Genomic DNA, 18498 nt, shown 5'->3' with positions numbered 1-18498 from the left:
AATGACTTGTAAGTTTTATATGATTGAGAACGTGTTCCTGGTTTAAAGCGCATTCCAGATTAGGAACGCGTTCCTGATTATTAACGTTAAAAATTCTCGACAGTGCTTTTTTCAATATATTACATCTCGTTCCACGTTCGTTAATTTATAGATCGGTTTCAATACTTTCAAAGTCATGTTTTAAATCTTTTATTATTCTTGGTAATTCCATTTACAACATACTTCACAGAATATACTAGTTTTGATTGGAAAAACAGGATATAGTGTTTTAGAAATATATTCTTAAAATAAGTGTTTACTTTCAGTATGAAATATGGATTTAAGATTACAAACTTTAGATCTATTAGAATCAGTATTAAGAGTATCAATTAATTTATATGTAACCATGATGTGTTGTGGTGAGATTATACATATTAGTCTTTTAGCCATTTGTCTGTGGTTTTCGTAACGTTTAAAGTGGTCAAAGGAGTATAGAAAAACAAGCTAAATCTTTAAAACTTAGCCGTCTTTTTTATTTAAAAACTGTTGTTTGTGTGATCTATCTATCTTAACACAATCTAGAAAAGTGGGATTTACATCTACACTTGGGAATTTAACAGCTGAAAGAAATCAATTCAATTTTCTTTATTTAAAAAATAATTAAATTATTTAATTTGCAACTCTGAGAATTCACAGAACTTCTCAGCTCTCAGTCATAAACTTTTAATTGACAATTTTCTCGTTACAAACACAAAAGATAAAAAATAAAGTAGTGTTAATCGATTTCGGATTTAACTATTATTAAGACTAAACAATTTTTCCTTTTTCTCAAAAACTTCATTAAAAGGTGCTCTTGAATCCTTCAATGTGTAAGATGCTGTAGGTTTTCCAGATTTAAAGGGAGTGTTCACGAAAAATGAAAGGGGGTATAGGCTTACGGCGAAAAAATAAGTGTTTTTTTTAAACGCTAATAATCTTACTTCTATCGGTAATTTCCTAGAAAACGATTTATTCCTGATTCGAGGATTTTTGATAATGAAGACGACATTTTCATATTTTCCAGGAATTTGTTAGAAAATCCACCAGAGAAATATAATTTAAAAAAAAAACTAAATCAATGACTATTGTTTGTAATTTCTGAATGATTTGTTTGGAATTAAATGGATTATTTTACGGTCTGAGTTGAATGTTGGAACTTTCTGAATTTGCATGGGCGTTCTTCAGCATGAGTCGTTTTTAACAATTTTCTCCTTATAGGCGCAACAGATAGAAGTAAGATTAGCAGCGATCAAAAGCGCTTATTTTTCTCCGTAAGCCTATACCCCCTTTCATTTTTTGCGAACATTCCTTTTTTAAAAGTATTTAACTCTGATTTTTTCTGTAAGTTCTCCTACAGTAGAAATGAGAATGACAGTTTTGCAGAGAAACCGCAAAGCTTTTAAGGGAACTGTTGAGAATCGGGCATAGCCATCCTTGCATAGAGGGTCACTTGAAATTACGCTGACAGTCCCTTTAAGTCCCTCTTTTTCCAGGTGTAACAGCTGTGGTGTGAACCTGACCGGCCCAAACCAGAAGAGAGCTCGACGCTTTAAAAACCAGATTCTCTGTGATCTACACTTTGCAGATATGGCACTAATGGAGAGTTCTGATTTCATGCAACAACTCAGAAATTTTAAAGCGCAAAGTTTAGGTAATTTAATAAAAAATAAATGCACATAAGAACTGATTACCCGCCTCTAAATTTCTTTTATCCTTTTATATTTTTAACCTGATGCAGAGGCGTTAATAAAGATTTGCCTGAGCTGAAAGCTTTAGAATTGGATACCCTTAATCCGGATTGCTAAATCTGAATATTCAATAAAGAAACTTGATTTTCCTAATACTTCTCACTTTTTTTGTTGCTGTGCTCTGACCAATGAGAGTACTCGCGTAAAATTTACCGGCTTCTGATTTGTTATTCTGCTTTTGAAATCGACTCTCTTATTGGTTAAATTTTTGATACTTTATTGGAGATCAAAAATAAAGATTATAATAATCTGCAGATCAGCTAAAAGGGAGATCAAGCATTGATTTCGATATTCTCAATTCTAAAGTTTCAGCTCTGTGTCTTAATATTTTATATCCCTCGAAGGGGGAGGAAAGCCAGCCGCAACGATTTCTCGGCGAGCACCATTTCCTCATGTTCTCGACCAATCCGTCTTAAAATGCTCGTCCTTCCACTAATTTTCAAGTCTCTAAACAACCTTAAAGATAAAACAATATATTTGTTTAACTTGGAATAAATAAAAACTGGATTTATTAAATCAAAAAATAGTTTCAATGGAATGAAAGTTTTTAAGTTCTATAATTTATAGTGAAAGAAGAGAAAATATTACGAATAAACATTTTTTATTTTTAAAACTTCTCAAAATTTTATGGAACTTGAAAAGTCTTAAAAAAACCAAAGAAACTAAACGCCCAACAATTATTTGCCGAAAATTGAAGCAAATAGTGAAGAAAAAAAGAAAAAAAAATGTTTTCTTCTTTGTCATGTTTGTTTAACGAGGGAGGGAGTCCAGAGTTTCTCAAATAGTAATCACCGCCACCCAAATCTGTTTTGCGGCAAGCGCGCTCCTCAATTGGTAATCTCCACCACCTCAAATTGTAATCAGCCCAAAAAGGCATAAAATTAAATCGTTTATTTCTTAGAAATAAGACCATATTGACCTCTTTTAATGGCCCTATGGTGTGCAATATTGTTAAAGCTTTCTTTATTGCTCCTTAGTTTCGAAAAAAAAATCAATAAATATGCCACACTAAGTGCTAGAAATATATTACGTTTTTTAGTTTCAAGTTTCGCTTTAAGAATGTTTGCGGCATTTTCCTCTAAATATTACTTTGGGTGGGATGAGATAATTTTTAGTAAACAGGCAGCCCGACCTTTTTTGTATCTTGACGCCAATCATGAAATGCAGTCATTAAAGTGGCGAATTGGATCTAAGATTCTGCTAAAAAGAACTGTGCCTTGTTTCTCAGTTTTTGTTGACCAAACAAATCTGAAAATAATTTGAAAATTTAGTTTAAGTCAATACAGATGCCATAAAACCCCGACAGATGTCGAAAATTGTGTTAAAAGTGCATTAAATTCAAATCACAGAAAATAAAATTTTACGGTGATTACTAATTGAGGTGGTGAAGATTTCCAATTGAGGAGTGCGCTTGCCGCAAAACAGATTTGGGTGGCGGTGATTACTATTTGAGGAACTCTGGACTCCCTCCCTCGTTTAACTAACATGTTTTTTTTTATGTTTTTTGTATACAAATCAAAACAAGAATACAGCCCGACTAAAGAGGGTTGATTATTGATGTTTTCCACTTATTGATACATTAACCTATCTAAAAATTAGGAGAGAAAAAAATTAATTGGTTTTTACAAATAATTGATGATTTGAAAAATCAATAATGTTCCAATAGTACTCCAAGCTCTATTCCCAGAAAGAAACTATTGTGAATGATATTTACGAGTTAACATTTGTCTTTGATAAATGAAACTCATATTTTGAGAGAAGTGACTAAATTATAGGAAATATTATGAACTATAATTGCTTTCTTTTATTGGGTGATTTATGTATTTTGCTACTGTGCATACTGTAGTTATGCCATAATATGTCACTTATAGAACACAAGAAATAAAGCAAGATATGCCTCTTGATATTGATTCTAAAGTGGTTTTTCATCTTTCTGAAAAGTTCACTTAATTCTCCAATTTTTGAAATTAGAAACATGCAACAAAACTTTAAATACCACCATAAGGTTTTAATGTAAAATCTTCCGTTTAACTGATTGCTAAAAATTAAGCGCATGACAGTTTATATCCCATTCCACCATATAATTAAATTTAAAATATCAAATATTTACAATTGTAATTTCTCATTAAAGATGTTTAATCATACATATTTGTTTGTTTGTCCAGGATGTGCAGTTGCTCGACGAAAGAGTTCAACTACTCTAATATTCCCTCTACCCCCTCAGGCTTGCTCAGATGAATTTTGTGAATATTACCCCCATAGTCTGATCCCTAATCCTGGATACTGGATAGAGTGCAGCAGGTAAATAGAATCCCAACGAACACAACTCGACTTTTGTAGTCACACGTGGATTTAATGGTTCTGTCAATATTCCAGAAAGCTATAACTTTCGATCACAGTTTCTCCTATTTTTCAGCCTCATTTCTTGAATATTTTTTTGCCGGCATATACTTTTTGAATAAAAAGTAAAAAACAAATCCGTAACTTTAAAGATTGTTAAAATATAAACCAAACCGCATATGATTTCAAATAGAAGAAACCGAATACCTCTAACTCTGGTTAGTCCGGGGTGGTCGGCTTATTGTTCTAATTAGCCGTTCCACAACTAGACTTTAAAGGGAGTTTTCGCGAAAAATGCAAGGAGGTACCGGCTTACGTCGAAAAATATTCGATGGTGATTGCTACTAATCTTACTTCTATCTGTTGCGTCTATAAGGAGACTTGTGAGCTTTTCAAATAATTAGATTTTCCTAAAATCTTTTTTTCTCACAAAATGAAAAAAAATTGTTTTAAATTTATGTTTAAAAAAATAATTCAGTTAATTTGTTAATTATTTATATACTAATGCGTCGAAATAAATCGATGATTATAGGTTGTAATATCTCAATAATTTCTTTGGAATTAAATTGATTTTTACGATCCGAGTTAAATATTGCTACTTCAGAATTCGTATTGACGCTATGTTCTTCAGTATAAGTCGTTTTTAACAATTTTCTCCAAGGTAGACGTAAGATATAGAAAATAAGATTAATAGCAATCATCATTGAATATTTTTCGACGTAAGCCTATACCCCCTTTCATTTTCTTTGTGAACTCTACCTTTAAGCTGAGATTGTATACCAGCTTTGGGCAAGATTTTGCAAGTCGAATATTAACATAACACCTTACCATGACTTAGAACATTTCCAGAGATAGAAATTTATGATTGAAGTTGAATGAGGTCTGAGGAAACTCAACCATATCTTAAACTATTTTAATTTCCTTAACTTTTAGAAGTTGAAGCAAATCCAATAGCGTCCACATGATTTGAAAGCTTTAGTCAGTAAATTGAACTCCATCCAAAAACTCCAGCTCTCAGCCTCTTTCAAAAAGTACTTTAATTAAGGAATTTTAACTTTGAAGTATTTGACCTGCGTAGGACACAAAATGATCTAAAAGCAATGTTCCTTTTTTTAAGCTGTTTTTTTTTCCTTTGGAAGTATTTTCAAAACTCATGTACACTGAACAAGTTTGTTTTTATGAGGAAACTGAATGTGAATGAGTAGAAGTTGCTTCAGGGGCATTCCTGCGTCCTGCTAAATGTTAATTATTGAATAGGCTGTATACGATATTATAAGTGACCTTTCCTTTGCAGAATAGCATGATCCGATTCACAACAATACCATTAAAATCTTTGTGTGAAACAGGATGGTGGAAAAATCTTAATATATTCTTCGTCGATAATCAGACAAAGGTGTAAAGGGTACCAATGTGAATCAGACAAAAGTGTAAAGGGTACCAATGTAAATCAGACAAAGGTGTAAAGGGTACCGACATAAATCAGACAAAGATGTAAAGGGTACCGAAGTGAATCAGACAAAGGTGTAAAGGGTACCGAAGTTAATCAGACAAAGGTGTAAAGGGTACCAAAGTGAATCAGACAAAGGTGTAAAGGGTACCGACATAAATCAGACAAAGGTGTAAAGGGTACCAAAGTGAATCAGACAAAGGTGTAAAGGGTACCGACATAAATCAGACAAAGATGTAAAGGGTACCGAAGTGAATCAGACAAAGGTGTAAAGGGTACCAACATAAATCAGGTGTAAAGGGTACCAATGTAAAACAGACAAAGGTGTAAAGGGTACCCAAGTAAATCAGACAAAGGTGTAAAGGGTACCGAAGTAAATCGGACAAAGGTGTAAAGGGTACTGAAGTTAATCATTCAAAGGTGTAAAGGGTACCGAAGTTAATCAGACAAAGGTGTAAAGGGTACCAATGTAAATCAGACAAAGGTGTAAAGGGTACCAAAGTGAATCATACAAAGGTGTAAAGGGTACCAAAGTGAATCATACAAAGGTGTAAAGGGTACCGACATAAATCAGACAAAGGTGTAAAGGGTACCGAAGTGAATCAGACAAAGGTGTAAAGGGTACCGAAGTAAATCGGACAAAGGTGTAAAGGGTACCGATATGAATCAGACAAAGGTGTAAAGGGTACTGATATGAATCAGACAAAGGTGTACAGGGTACCAAAGTAAAAGCGACAAAGGTGTAAATGGTACCAAAGTGAATCGACATATAACTATACAAATAAATTGAGGGTCACATTAAATTAAACAAATTCTATATTTGTATAGAGAGGTTGCACCTTCATATACATACCAACCAGAAAAGGAACTTCGGGAGGAGGAACATGAATCTCAGGTAGATTAAGTTTACCAATAGGTGTTTTTCCCAAGGGCAACTTCCCAAGTGACAATTTCCCAAATGGCATCTTCCCAAATTTGCAATTTTCCAAGCGGCAACTTCTCAAAGGTTAGGTTAAGCCTTCTCAGGCACCGCAGGCTGCAAGGGGGACCGTGTGCTGCGGGTAGAACAAGCAAGGGGACGAGATGAGACAATTTGAATAATTTGAATAATTTTTAATCAACAGAAACAGGGGTCACGCAATTTCAACATTGCGGTTCTTGGCTCAGAAAGCTGTGACTTTCGATCACAATTTCAACAATTGAGCACAAAATATTGCTTTTTGAATACTTTGTTGGTCGCATTTTGGTCAAAAAAATAAAATAAAAAATAAAAATGGCAACTCTGTATATTGTGAGATTGTCGAAAAAAACGCCATCGAATATTCTGGTTAGTCCAGGGTGCGGTATATATATCATATCCAGGAAACCCCAGTAAACATTAAGCATGGAATATTCTGGTCAGTCCAGGGTGCGGTATATATATCATATCCAGGAAACCCCAGTAAACATTAAGCATGGAATATTCTGGTTAGTCCAGGGTGTGGTATATATATATTATATCCAGGAAACCCTAGTAAACATTAAGCATGGAATATTCTGGTTAGTCCAGGGTGCGGTATATATATATTATATCCAAGAAACCCCAGTAAACATTAAGCATGAACTTAAATAAAGAATTTTAGCCCACAATGTTATGAGATTGACAATCCTACGGTGGTAGACCACTATATAAAACAATGAAGACGACTTTCGATTTCAATTTATATTTTAATCCAGCTTTTAAACAGCATGAATCCACGATAAATGGAAACAAAGAGAAACTGTCAATTAAAAAAGCTTCTCTGAACTTGTAATTTGGAAAAAGCTTGTTAACAATAAAAATTAAATAAAAAAGTCGTCTTCATTATATTGATATTATCGCATACCACCGTATGATTGCCAGTTTTTCACGATATGAAAGAGGCAAAATGCCGTTAGATAGGGCAATTAATGAGAGTCAAATTTTCTTTTAACATAAATATTTCATACTTGATTACAGGCGTTTAGTTGGTAGATTTACTTCAACTGATAGTTTGTCCAAAAGACAAATTATCTAGAACATATATGTACTATGTAAAAATAAGCAGAAGATACATTTGTTAAAAATCCACAAAACCCCCATAAAAACCAGAGTTTCTAACAAAAACTATGCATATTTCGACAAACAGGGCCGTAAACTGGAGGGGGGGGGGCACACGTGCGCGTGCCCCCCCCCCATCTATGTGAGACCAAATTAAAGGTAAAATCAGAGTTTTTTTAAAGAAGGCTTTAATATGGCGATCTTGCCTTTCGGGACATCTCTCAGTGGTAATTTTAGCTTAGCTGTTTTCCTAGCTTCCCAAGTATGGGTATAATTTTAAATATATATTCAGCGCTTTACTATATTTAGCAGGTTAATGTAATAGATATCTTTTCATAAAATAATCTGCAAAGGATTCAGAAAACTTAATTTCGGAAAATGTGGTTTATTAAAGTTTTCACTCAATAAATCATCTGGTCATTTTGATAATGACTTCAACCCCTTGTATACAATCCCAATAGTCTGTTAAAGAGTTTCCATCACTTAAAAAAAAATTTTAACAAGTCCAGTTACTTTAAAAATTCCTGCACAAGTGCTGTTATATACGATAAATCTGAATCTTGCCACCAGAAATTCCCCCCTTTACAAACTCTTAAGTGTTTCCTCTTGAAAATTAGACTTTCAGAGCAATTTATTACACACAAGTTAGTTATTTGTGCCATGTATTATTGGGAAAAAGCATTAAAAATAATCGAATCTCGAAAAAATGAGAAATGAGAATGTAATGCTGATTTACTTATTAGCAGGTTTTCCAGCAGTCAATGATTTCTTAATTTATCATTGTGGAGAACCAGTTAAATACAAAGGGGGAAGAAATATGGCTTGACATAAGTCTATTCAAAAGTTCCCAGCTCTTGTTTATTTATCTTAAAACATTGTCCGTTCGGTAAACTTCGGAACAAAGAAAGTTCCGAATTATTCTTCTTAATCCGGTTCAATCTGTTTTAATTCAAAAGTTCCAAACTGTTTCATACCGGTTTAGTGTGTTAAAAAACTTCCAATATTCATGTGAAACCAGTTTAGTCGGTTCAAAATTTCCCAGCTTTTGTTTATGTACTTTCAAACCAAAGAGGAAATCAATATTTAGGACTCGTTCGAGGACGATGATTTCGATACAATCCCTGAAGAGGAGAACTCGGAAAACTTGAAAAGAATTAGGAACAAATATTAAAATTGAAAACTTGGAAAATTTTTATTTCGAAGGGACTGTAAGCATTATTATAAGGGGTCTTTCATGGTAAATGCCCGATTTACAACGGTACCCTTAAAATCTTGCCTGATCAAGTCTGACTAAGATATCCATGTTTTTGGTCCTTTAAACTGTTCAATTTTATTTCCGGGTTCACTACAAAAGTGAAATTATCTAAACTGTCGAGTTAGAAAAACTACGTTATCTTTGACTTTTTTCACCAGATATAGGCATCAAGGGTACTGTTTTGAATCGGACATTGCCATCTTTGCATAAAAAACACTTTAAACTACTCTTACCATCCTTTTAATGGCTTCAAAATAACTTGGATGCTTGGGCCTCTCTTCATACTAAATCCTTCTCTAAATTCTAAGATAATTCTGGTCTTGAAAAGTAATTTAATCCTATCACAATTCTTAATAAATGACATGTGAGAAAATGAACAATTTTTTTAGAAAAAAATTCAACTCACAAAAGTTTTTTATTAATATATTTTTAAGAAAATTGCACGCCAGAACTAGTCTTCCAATTATACAGGTATAATTCAAGTTTTTAAATGTACGTTTGTTTAGCAAAAAAATCTGGAATATGTTTAAGTGAAGAATTTTAAAATATATTCAAAGTTAATCCCAGAATTTCAGAGGAATAAAAAAAATCTATAAAATGTCGTCTTCTAATCCTACATATAATGGAATGCCGTAGATATTTAGCTTCAAATTGAATAATTATATTGAGCTCTCTAACTATCTATTTATCTTTTCAATTACTGATATTTAGGTATAATCGTATAAAATAATAAAACCCATTGAAATATTGACATTTTATAAATTCTTTTAATGTCTCCGAAATTCTAGGTTAAATTCTATATAATTTAGGAACCAGTTCGGAAGAAATCAATTATTGAAGAGCACTGGACTAAATATGGAAGCTTTGATCTAACAAGCGTAGTTCAGGTTAGGTATTATTTTATTCATTTTTTACAAGGTGTCCCAATAGACATGGGAATTAAGAGACAGCTTAAAAATTGTCTTTGATTTCCGATATTTGATAATTAAAATTACAACAAGTGTATCATAAAAAGATTTCATGTCTTCTGAACTTTTCAAAATGTGGAATGCATTCTTTATATCTTTAAAATTAATGAGGATATCAAACATTTAAACAATTTTTTTGTTATCAAATAAAAGGGAATCTGGGCAGATTTCTGGAAAACTCCGTCAATTTTGAAGGTACAATAATGGTAGACCACATTTTGGAATTTAAAAGACCAATAGTTTCGGATGTTATTTTTTATTACGGGAATACTCATAAAATTGTTTTTACGTTTTAATGACACGCGGAACAAAGACGATATAGAAGTCGTCACTTAATTCTCATGTTTATTGAGACACCCTGTGATATGTAGGTAAAAATATTGCGGAATAAAATGAATAGTATTGATCAATTCAAATTAAATAAATCCTTTTGACAATTATGTAAGTCGGTTGCAAATATATAGAGATTGGAAAATCAAAATTTGTGGCAAAAACTCAATTTTTTTCATTATTGATTTTGTTTTAGTTTGTTTTCATGTAAAAACTCCATTTTCTAAAAGTTGTTCATCAGAAATTTTGATAGTAAAATAATAAACGTAATTCTGTTTCTTCCAGTAAGAATGGAGTAAATGTTTAAGATTACTAAAAAGACTTAAGCTTTTATGAAACCAATTGCTGATAGCAAACTTTGTAATAATTGTCTTCTTCGCTTTTTCTTTTGATTAAAAAATATCACAATTGATATTGAAATCTTTAAATGGGCAATTTTGGAGGGAAAACCATTTGATAAGTAAAAGAGAGAAAGAGGACGACAATCTGTTTTCTGGTATGATCCTGTTTATTCAGGAGACACATGAAAAGTATTTCTACAGTACAGAGCACTGGAATTATTTCACAAATGATGAAGATTTGGGACCAGTGATACTAAGTCTTAAACAGGTATATATACAGGGTTTACCTCAAAGGATGAGACTTCAGGGACGACTGTGTGGAATTTATACCTTCTGTTCCCTTATACTTATATATCCAAGTAACTAAAAACTTTTTCATAATATTTAAAACATTTAACAACCCATTTAAAGACTATATTTAAGACTTAATTGAACCCAGGGATTGTCATATTTAAAGAGTTTAAAGTCGTCTTTACGATCTTATCCTTTGTGGGTAACCCAGTAGATTCAGGTTTAGATACAGAGTTATCCACAAAGGATGAGACTTTAAAGACGACTTGAAAAACTAGTTGATCTCGTATTTCTACCATTAGCACGATTAGTATTTAATATTTTGGCAAACAAATCTCAGGAACTACAAATGTAAGCATAAAAACTGAATAAATTCCATAGAGTTTTCTGGTAAGTCTACGCATTTGTGTTACGTAGAATAATACACATGCATAATGCATATAGCAGACTCACATCAATCAATTACAATTAAATTACAAAGTACAGAATTATGTTGTACAGTGAGCCCCATAAAACTCTGGAAAAAAAGACGACTGAGGGAGTCAAATTATGATTTTAAATATCTCAATGAAAATGAAACATAGCAATAGTGCAGTGATTTTCTTGTATAATGATTTGATTTTTGATCACATCAAAGACACGTGCATAAAATTGCTTTAATGTGTAATGTCGACTTCCTATTCTCCAATTTCTTGGGGCCAACTGTATTAAACAAAAAATATTGTTTTGAAGCTGCAAAGAATTCGGTTCTTCATTGAAAATGAGAAAATGTGAAAGGAATTTATAGTAATGGGGGATATTGCTTTTCATGGATTCCGTTCTTCGTTAAATTAAATTTTTCATGCTGCCTCGATATTCTTGAGATAAACTTTACCGTTTGCTTTATCTGTTAAAAGTACGGAGTTTCGTAATTACTTTCATAAAACCCATACAACAAGTTTTGACTGGATAGACTTGTGTGTAATAAGTAAAAGTTTCTTCAGTTGTTTATTAAATCAGATCTTCACAAATACACACATCAAAAAATATTTTATCGTCTTCTTTATATTTGCCGGACTGGAAAAATATATTGAATGAGTGAAATAGATCTACGTTATGAGATTGAAACTTATGAATTTTAATCCCTTTTTACCCACCTGATTGTCTCCCTACCCCAAACAACTTGAATAAAACAAAACAGAAAACGCAAATATTATGGTTGACCAAATAGTTAAAAGGTTGTTTCATTTTGACAACTTTGACCATTAGAGTTCAACAACAAATATTTTATTTTCTTGTGTATCAAAAAAAATGTCATGAGGAGGTCTTTGTCTTCTCACTTTAATGCATCAAAGTAAACCTATCTTTTGTCGTCCAAATAATTTTTCGTATCCCCTGTATCCCCTGTATCCCCTGTATCCCCTGTATCCCCTGTATCCCATGTATCCCCTGTATCCCTTGTAATACACATATGCATATGCAAAAACCCCTAAGATTATTTAAGGTTTACAAACTATACCTTTTATATTGATAAATTCATCTTGGAAAACTCATCTCCACACCTTATAGGTGTGAAGTTCTAATTGAAGCTAAAACTACCTGCTTTGTATACTTAGACAGACAAACAAAGTAAATGTCGTCTTTTATATCTGAATGAAACCCTATCACGATTAGGGGGAGGGTGCTCCCCCCCCTGCGTTTTTTTCTCCTAATCTTAAAAAAAGACTTACACTAGTCGAGTGTTCAAACTTCTTCTCTTTTCCAATTTTATAATTTTAGAAAACTTTTTTCTTGATGCATAGGGCACAGTATATATAATTGTCAGTGGCAATTAGATGACAGTTCGACTATTGAAGTTTTATTTCTTGTTTTTATCACGAAACGTCGCCATTTTTTTTATTTTTTATTACTGTGTGGATATTGTTAATCTTAAATAAGTGATCTCGATATCCAATGTGGGCATGATCCGTAGATTTACTTAAGATAAAGATCAAATCATGATCCCGAGATTTAAACCTTAAAAGATTTGACTTCTGACAACATTTTTTGACATATTTTTGTTAAAAGAATGCAAGAAAGACGTAAATGATACAATGTACTTGGTTACTTCTGTCTAAAATTGTTTGCCTTTGAAATATTTTCCTTATAACAATTTCAATTTTTTAACGTTCTGCTTAGTATCCACTTTCACTTCCTTATTAAAATCAATAACTTTAAAGTTTCGCGGTTTTTTGTTGTTATTTATTTAGAGATTTTTCGAAATAATTAAGAGCAAACTTTTTTATTTAGACCGGCAATGTCTACAGACCTTAATCTGGTCCGGTCAAGTCAGCTGTTTTGACGTTTATAACGTGTAGTATATTATTAGGAGAATATAAATGGTCGAGATCAGTTCCGAATCCTGGTCCGAGCTGTAGGGTATACAATACATGGTCTTATACCAGCCAGCTGTGTTTTTGCAGACAGGTAGGAATAAAATAAACTGAGAACCAGGAAGCTTTTTTTCAATTAAACCCCATGCAAAAATGGTAATGTCCGATTTAACTTAATCTGATCAAAGAGTTAGAAGATATTGTCGTTTTTCTGAATCTAAAAGTGTTCACTTTTTCAAGTGCATCTGCAATTCCATTTATAAGAAATAAACAAGAAATGCGCAAGTTACTGTAGCAGAAAAGCCGCAAATAAAAAAAACAGTTCACATAAACAAAAATATTGATATCTAAATCATACTTGATTTAAGATTTCAAGGGTACCATTGTAAATCGGGGATTGCCAACTGTGTATGGTGGGTCACTTGAAATTACGCTCACAGTCCCTTTAAGAAGGCAACTTTTAAACTCAAGTTATGACTTAGGATAGTCAAATGAATATAATACAAGCATTAATTGTTCAGTGTAAACAGACTCATTTCACTTAATAAAAGACCATGTTAAGTTACTGGTAAACTTTGCAAAAACTTTAAATACACTTTTAAGAATTGCTTTAAATGTTATTTTTCTAGTCAACAGTTTCTGTTTAGCACCGTATGTACTCTTGTTTTTTTTCCACTAGGAAGCAATTGCAAAGGAGAGACAGTATTCCAATATTATTTTTTTTAAAGGTTGGTTCATGTTCTTTTCCCGCTTCTTTTCCGTATTTAAGTCACTTAATAATCACAGCGAAGCCCAGCTTGGCGTAAGCTTACTCTCTGAACATTAATCAAAGATATAAGATATTATGCTGTCATATTTCTCGTTGTCAAATGCATTGAAGTCCAAACTTGATATTTACTATATTTACTAATATTGTCTACTATAAAATTCAATCAGGAAAGTTTCGAATACCCATAACATACGGTGAGAACCTGAAATTATGGAATAGGATGACGACATTAAAGCAATAATTAAGTTTATTTGATGTTGTTACAAAGCAAAAGGTTGAGCTTGTGCCTTGATAAATCACTTTTTTAGTAATATGGGTGTTTTTGCGCTGCTTAGTTGCTGTGTCTCATGTTCATCGGACTATTCAAAGTCATAAATTGAGTCTAAAAGTCGTCTTTCTATCTCAGAGTTTTCGGGTTCTGCGGGGATTTTAATGAAACACATTTCTATCTCCTTCGCGCATTTGGTCAAAAAATCCAGAAATCAACTGTAGCTGTATTTGCTAAACAGGAAACTTTAATAATCTTACAATCCTTATTTTGCGTATTTCTTAAAATTCTAGAGAATTGAACAAATCACGGGCAGCTGAGTGCATTAGAATTTCCTAGCTGGGTCAACCTTTCCGGTCCCAGTTTGTACTGTATCGCCCGTACATTGGGTAAATAAAGCAGACACTTAATCGAACTAGCCGGTGCAATAAGGTTGACGCGGTAAGACTTTAGGTTGAATTTACATTTCCTAAAGGGTGAGGGGTGCGTGAAATTAGTTGAGTGAATGTTTTTGTCCTAGGTATAATAGGGAGGAGGTGGTAGCTTCATTAGGCAGAGAAATCAATCTTAATCCTCCTCTCACTCTGGGACAGCTTCCAGATACATCGGAGGAGCTTCTTAAACTAGATCAGGTAGCTTTCAGATACATCAGAGGAGCTTCTTAAACTAGATCAGGTAGCTTCTAGATACATTAGAGGAGCTTTTTAAACTAGACCAGGTAGCTTCTAGAAATATGAGAGGAACTTTATAAACTAGATCAGGTAGCTTCTAGATTTATAAGAGGAGCATCTTACACTAGATCAGGTAGCTACTAGATATATGAGAGGAGCTTCTTAAACTAGATCAAGTAACTTCTAGATACATTAGAGGAGCTTCTCAAACTAGATACATTAGAGGCGCTCTTAAACTAGATCAGGTAGCTTCTAGATATATTATAGGAGCTTCTCAAACAAAAGAATTTAGTCTCAATAATATGAAATATAAAATAATGGAAATAAAGAATTTTCTGTTTAGGTGTTCATTAAATCGGAACTGAAAGTTGGAATTATTTACGTGAAAGAAGGTAAAATCATGAAACCTTTGAATCTTTTCATTTTTATCTTAATGTTGTAAATGTCTGTCATCTGAACTTTATCTAATGTTAATCTAAAGGTTTTACCGACCTTCTTTTGCATAATTTAAAGCATTACCTGGCTTAGCAACCTAATGCCAGATGAAAGGGGGGGTTGTCTTACTTTTCCACAAATTACACCACAAAATGGATTCGCGGCAGTGTCCTCACCCGTTGTGATTCATTTTCGCAAATTTTCGCAAATTTTTGCAAAAATGTAGTGTTTTTTAAATCATAATACTCTATTGTGCATCAATTTTCGCTGCGTAACGGCCCCAAAGAGGAGATTTTTAAATTATATCAGGGCTAGAATGCTTTACAAATCCGGAAAACAAAACATGTACGAAATGAAATTTTAGAAAAATCATGACTTTTTGCTTTCATCAAATTCAGTTTCAATCTCTAATCTTTGGTTCACTGTAATAAATTGTCCCAACACTTTGTTCCTGATATTGTAATATCGAACCAGAGATTATGAACAGATAAAATAATAAACTTGTTTATTTTGTTTTACAATTGTTCTCCAAAAACCCGACCAGGTAGACCAAGTGACCTTTGCCTGTCACGATCTAAGATCGATTTGAAAGATCTCAAAAACTTTGATAGAATCAAATAAAATTTTGATAGAATCAAGTATAACTTTGATAGAATCTAATAAAACTTTGATCAAATTTATAAAACTGTCCTACAGTGAGAAAACAGTGCTAATTTATATATAAGTGTAGTAAATACCGTACTCTTCAAAAGTTCGTCCCCTAAACTGTATCAGTCAAGGCACAACCAATCTGCTATCCAAGTCAACCAGGACACAACCCACTTGGCTCTAAATGCCACACAAGGACACAAGCGTAGCTTATAAATCTAACTATTACTCAGGCTCTAAATGCCACACAAGGACACAAGCGTAGCTATCAAACAAGCTATTAATTCAGCTATAAATGCCACACAGGGACACAAGCGTAGCTATCAAACAAGCTATCAATTCAGCTATAAATTTCAAACTGGGGCACTAGCGTAGCTATCAAAGCATTGGTATCTATCAAGCCCTTAATCGATCTCTACCCTAAACATGGTATGATCTCAACTCAATGGGGTACAATTACTCTAGACCGTAATCAAAGCAGAGTTCTGATTCTAACTAGCTATATTTAAGGTTTACATGTTACAAGAAAGTTAAAGTTAATATACGTAATTACATTTTCTAGGTCGTTATCTATATCACATGATTAAGGCAATCATGTTACATATTACAGCACATTTGAAATAGGCGCATTTAAGATGTGCGTAATTATAGGATTAGCGAGGATAGATATAACGTAGTTAAGGTATCTCCACACATGTTTATAAGTTAAATGTATGTATTTAAAGGGATTAAGCTAACCATGCTACGTATTTACGTGAAAAGCTGTTCAAATGAATAATGGGTTTTTACGTAGAAGTTTACAAACATAGATAATTAATAATGTACAATGTAAAAGTTTACAGAATATCATGTGACCCGATATTTATTACACATGTACAGGGTCAAATTTAAAATACACTTTTTTTCAAGATCCGTAATTAATGTTTAATCCATAATTTGTTTTAATTTAGGTCAATATACAGAAGAGGAGATATTAGACAATAACGAGAACAGTGAAAATTTTGACGAGTTTCTCACAATTTTAGGTCAGGATTTTAGATCAAATTCTAATTAGAAATACTTAATCTAAATCGATAGATAGATTGATATTTATCACCAATTTGCATATATTACATAATATATAATTTTGAACAAAGAATTTGTTTAGCCATCATTGTCAGTGTTTAAATGGCACACCCAGATTCTATTGTATGGCATAATTTTAATTATACATTGGAGGTCAAATTCAAGGAAAGTAAAATAGAGAGAGAGGGGTCAAAGGGGGCTATGCAATTTAATCCTATGGCTACTGAGGAGGGGTTCCTAGGGCACAGCCCCCCTACTGCCTAATCCCCCTCCCCCTACTTTAATCTTAAATTAGACCAACTTACATTGGATTTTAACATTGTATAGCTCTTTTGTAAGCATATGACAAAAGTAAGCAGATTGCACAAGTTATGCAAAGAAATTTTACACAATGTTTTGCTTAGATACCCTTAAAAGTAAAGGAATTGAGTTTTTGCCGCAATCTCTAATTTTTGAATCCATATAGCTTTGCAACCCTATGTCGTAGATCTGAGATATTTCAAAATATGAAGTTTGTTAGAACAAATAACCTTAATTTGAAAAAACCATGGTTACAAAGTTCTAGGAATTAGAAAATTTGATTTTGTGGAAAAGACTTAATTCCTGTGCAAATTTGTTTCTTTCCTTTAATACACACTCATGCTTTTCAGATTTTAAATTATTTTTGCATTATTAATTTGATATTAATTTGCAAATATATTCCCCTTTACCATTTTTAGCAAATATTCCATATCCCATATCCCTTTTACCATTTTTAGCCAAGAGGTCTAAATTAGTTTATTAGTTAATTATACATCCTGTATAATTAACACATGTGTTACCTCTACAATTGTTGCTTATCTTTTTCACATTTTGGCTAGCTGTCTGATTTGGTCAAAAAAGTCACATCTCATGATACATCTGTATCAAATAGCAAATATNAAAATTTACGTATGTTTGTACTGTCTGTTAAATTGAGTATTTGTCAAATAATCTGCCCAAATAAGTTGTTGACTTAAAACCCGCATGAAAGTCAAATTTTAGACATAGCTTACAAGTGATTGCACTGATTTAATAGAATAAGTGTCTTTTAGTTTCTATTTTCACCGCTGGTGTCTCTAAATGTTTTCCGTAAAATTAAAAAAAGTAAGAAATTTAAGATTTAATTTTCTTGATAAAAGTTTATAAATTAGAAGATTTGGGTTTAAAATTATTTTTACTTTTTTAAAATTTAATTATTTCATTAAGAAAATATTTTCTCTCAGAAAATTTAAAATATCTTTTAAGACTCTTTTTTAAAAAAAAAACATATTAATCTACGGCTAGCTCTATGATGTAATGTTTGCACTGAAAAAAGGAAACATTTTAGAAAAAGATCTGGAGGCAGGACGTACACCTAAAGGCGCTAATCAATGACATGCTTTCATTTGACTGAAACTAAAAACTGAAATTTCAAATTGCTTGCTTTTTAAATTCTAAAGGCTAACTTTTAATTATCCAAAAAAAACTTAAAAA

The 18498-nt window shown here is 32.5% G+C and overlaps 1 protein-coding gene across 2 annotated transcripts in view; it reads left to right on the top strand.

The window, feature by feature from the left end:
• LOC111697988 (uncharacterized) overlaps positions 1–18498 on the top strand; it is a 64512-nt gene that overhangs the window by 32109 nt on the left and 13905 nt on the right. For both annotated transcript variants that reach the window (XM_023468191.1, XM_023468192.1), the window contains 11 exons: positions 1512–1669; positions 3932–4067; positions 6382–6448; positions 8700–8770; positions 9302–9338; positions 9677–9754; positions 10682–10774; positions 13145–13242; positions 14706–14817; positions 15200–15248; positions 16890–16964. In XM_023468191.1, coding sequence (XP_023323959.1) covers positions 1512–1669; positions 3932–4067; positions 6382–6448; positions 8700–8770; positions 9302–9338; positions 9677–9754; positions 10682–10774; positions 13145–13242; positions 14706–14817; positions 15200–15248; positions 16890–16964 — 974 coding nt within the window. The remainder of the gene's footprint in view (positions 1–1511; positions 1670–3931; positions 4068–6381; positions 6449–8699; positions 8771–9301; positions 9339–9676; positions 9755–10681; positions 10775–13144; positions 13243–14705; positions 14818–15199; positions 15249–16889; positions 16965–18498) is intronic.

The sequence above is a fragment of the Eurytemora carolleeae genome, unplaced genomic scaffold (genome assembly GCF_000591075.1).
Source record: "Eurytemora carolleeae unplaced genomic scaffold, Eaff_2.0 scaffold296, whole genome shotgun sequence".
Lineage (NCBI taxonomy): Eukaryota > Metazoa > Arthropoda > Copepoda > Calanoida > Temoridae > Eurytemora > Eurytemora carolleeae.
Note: the sequence above shows the minus strand (reverse complement) of the source record. Positions and strands in the feature narration are given on the sequence as shown.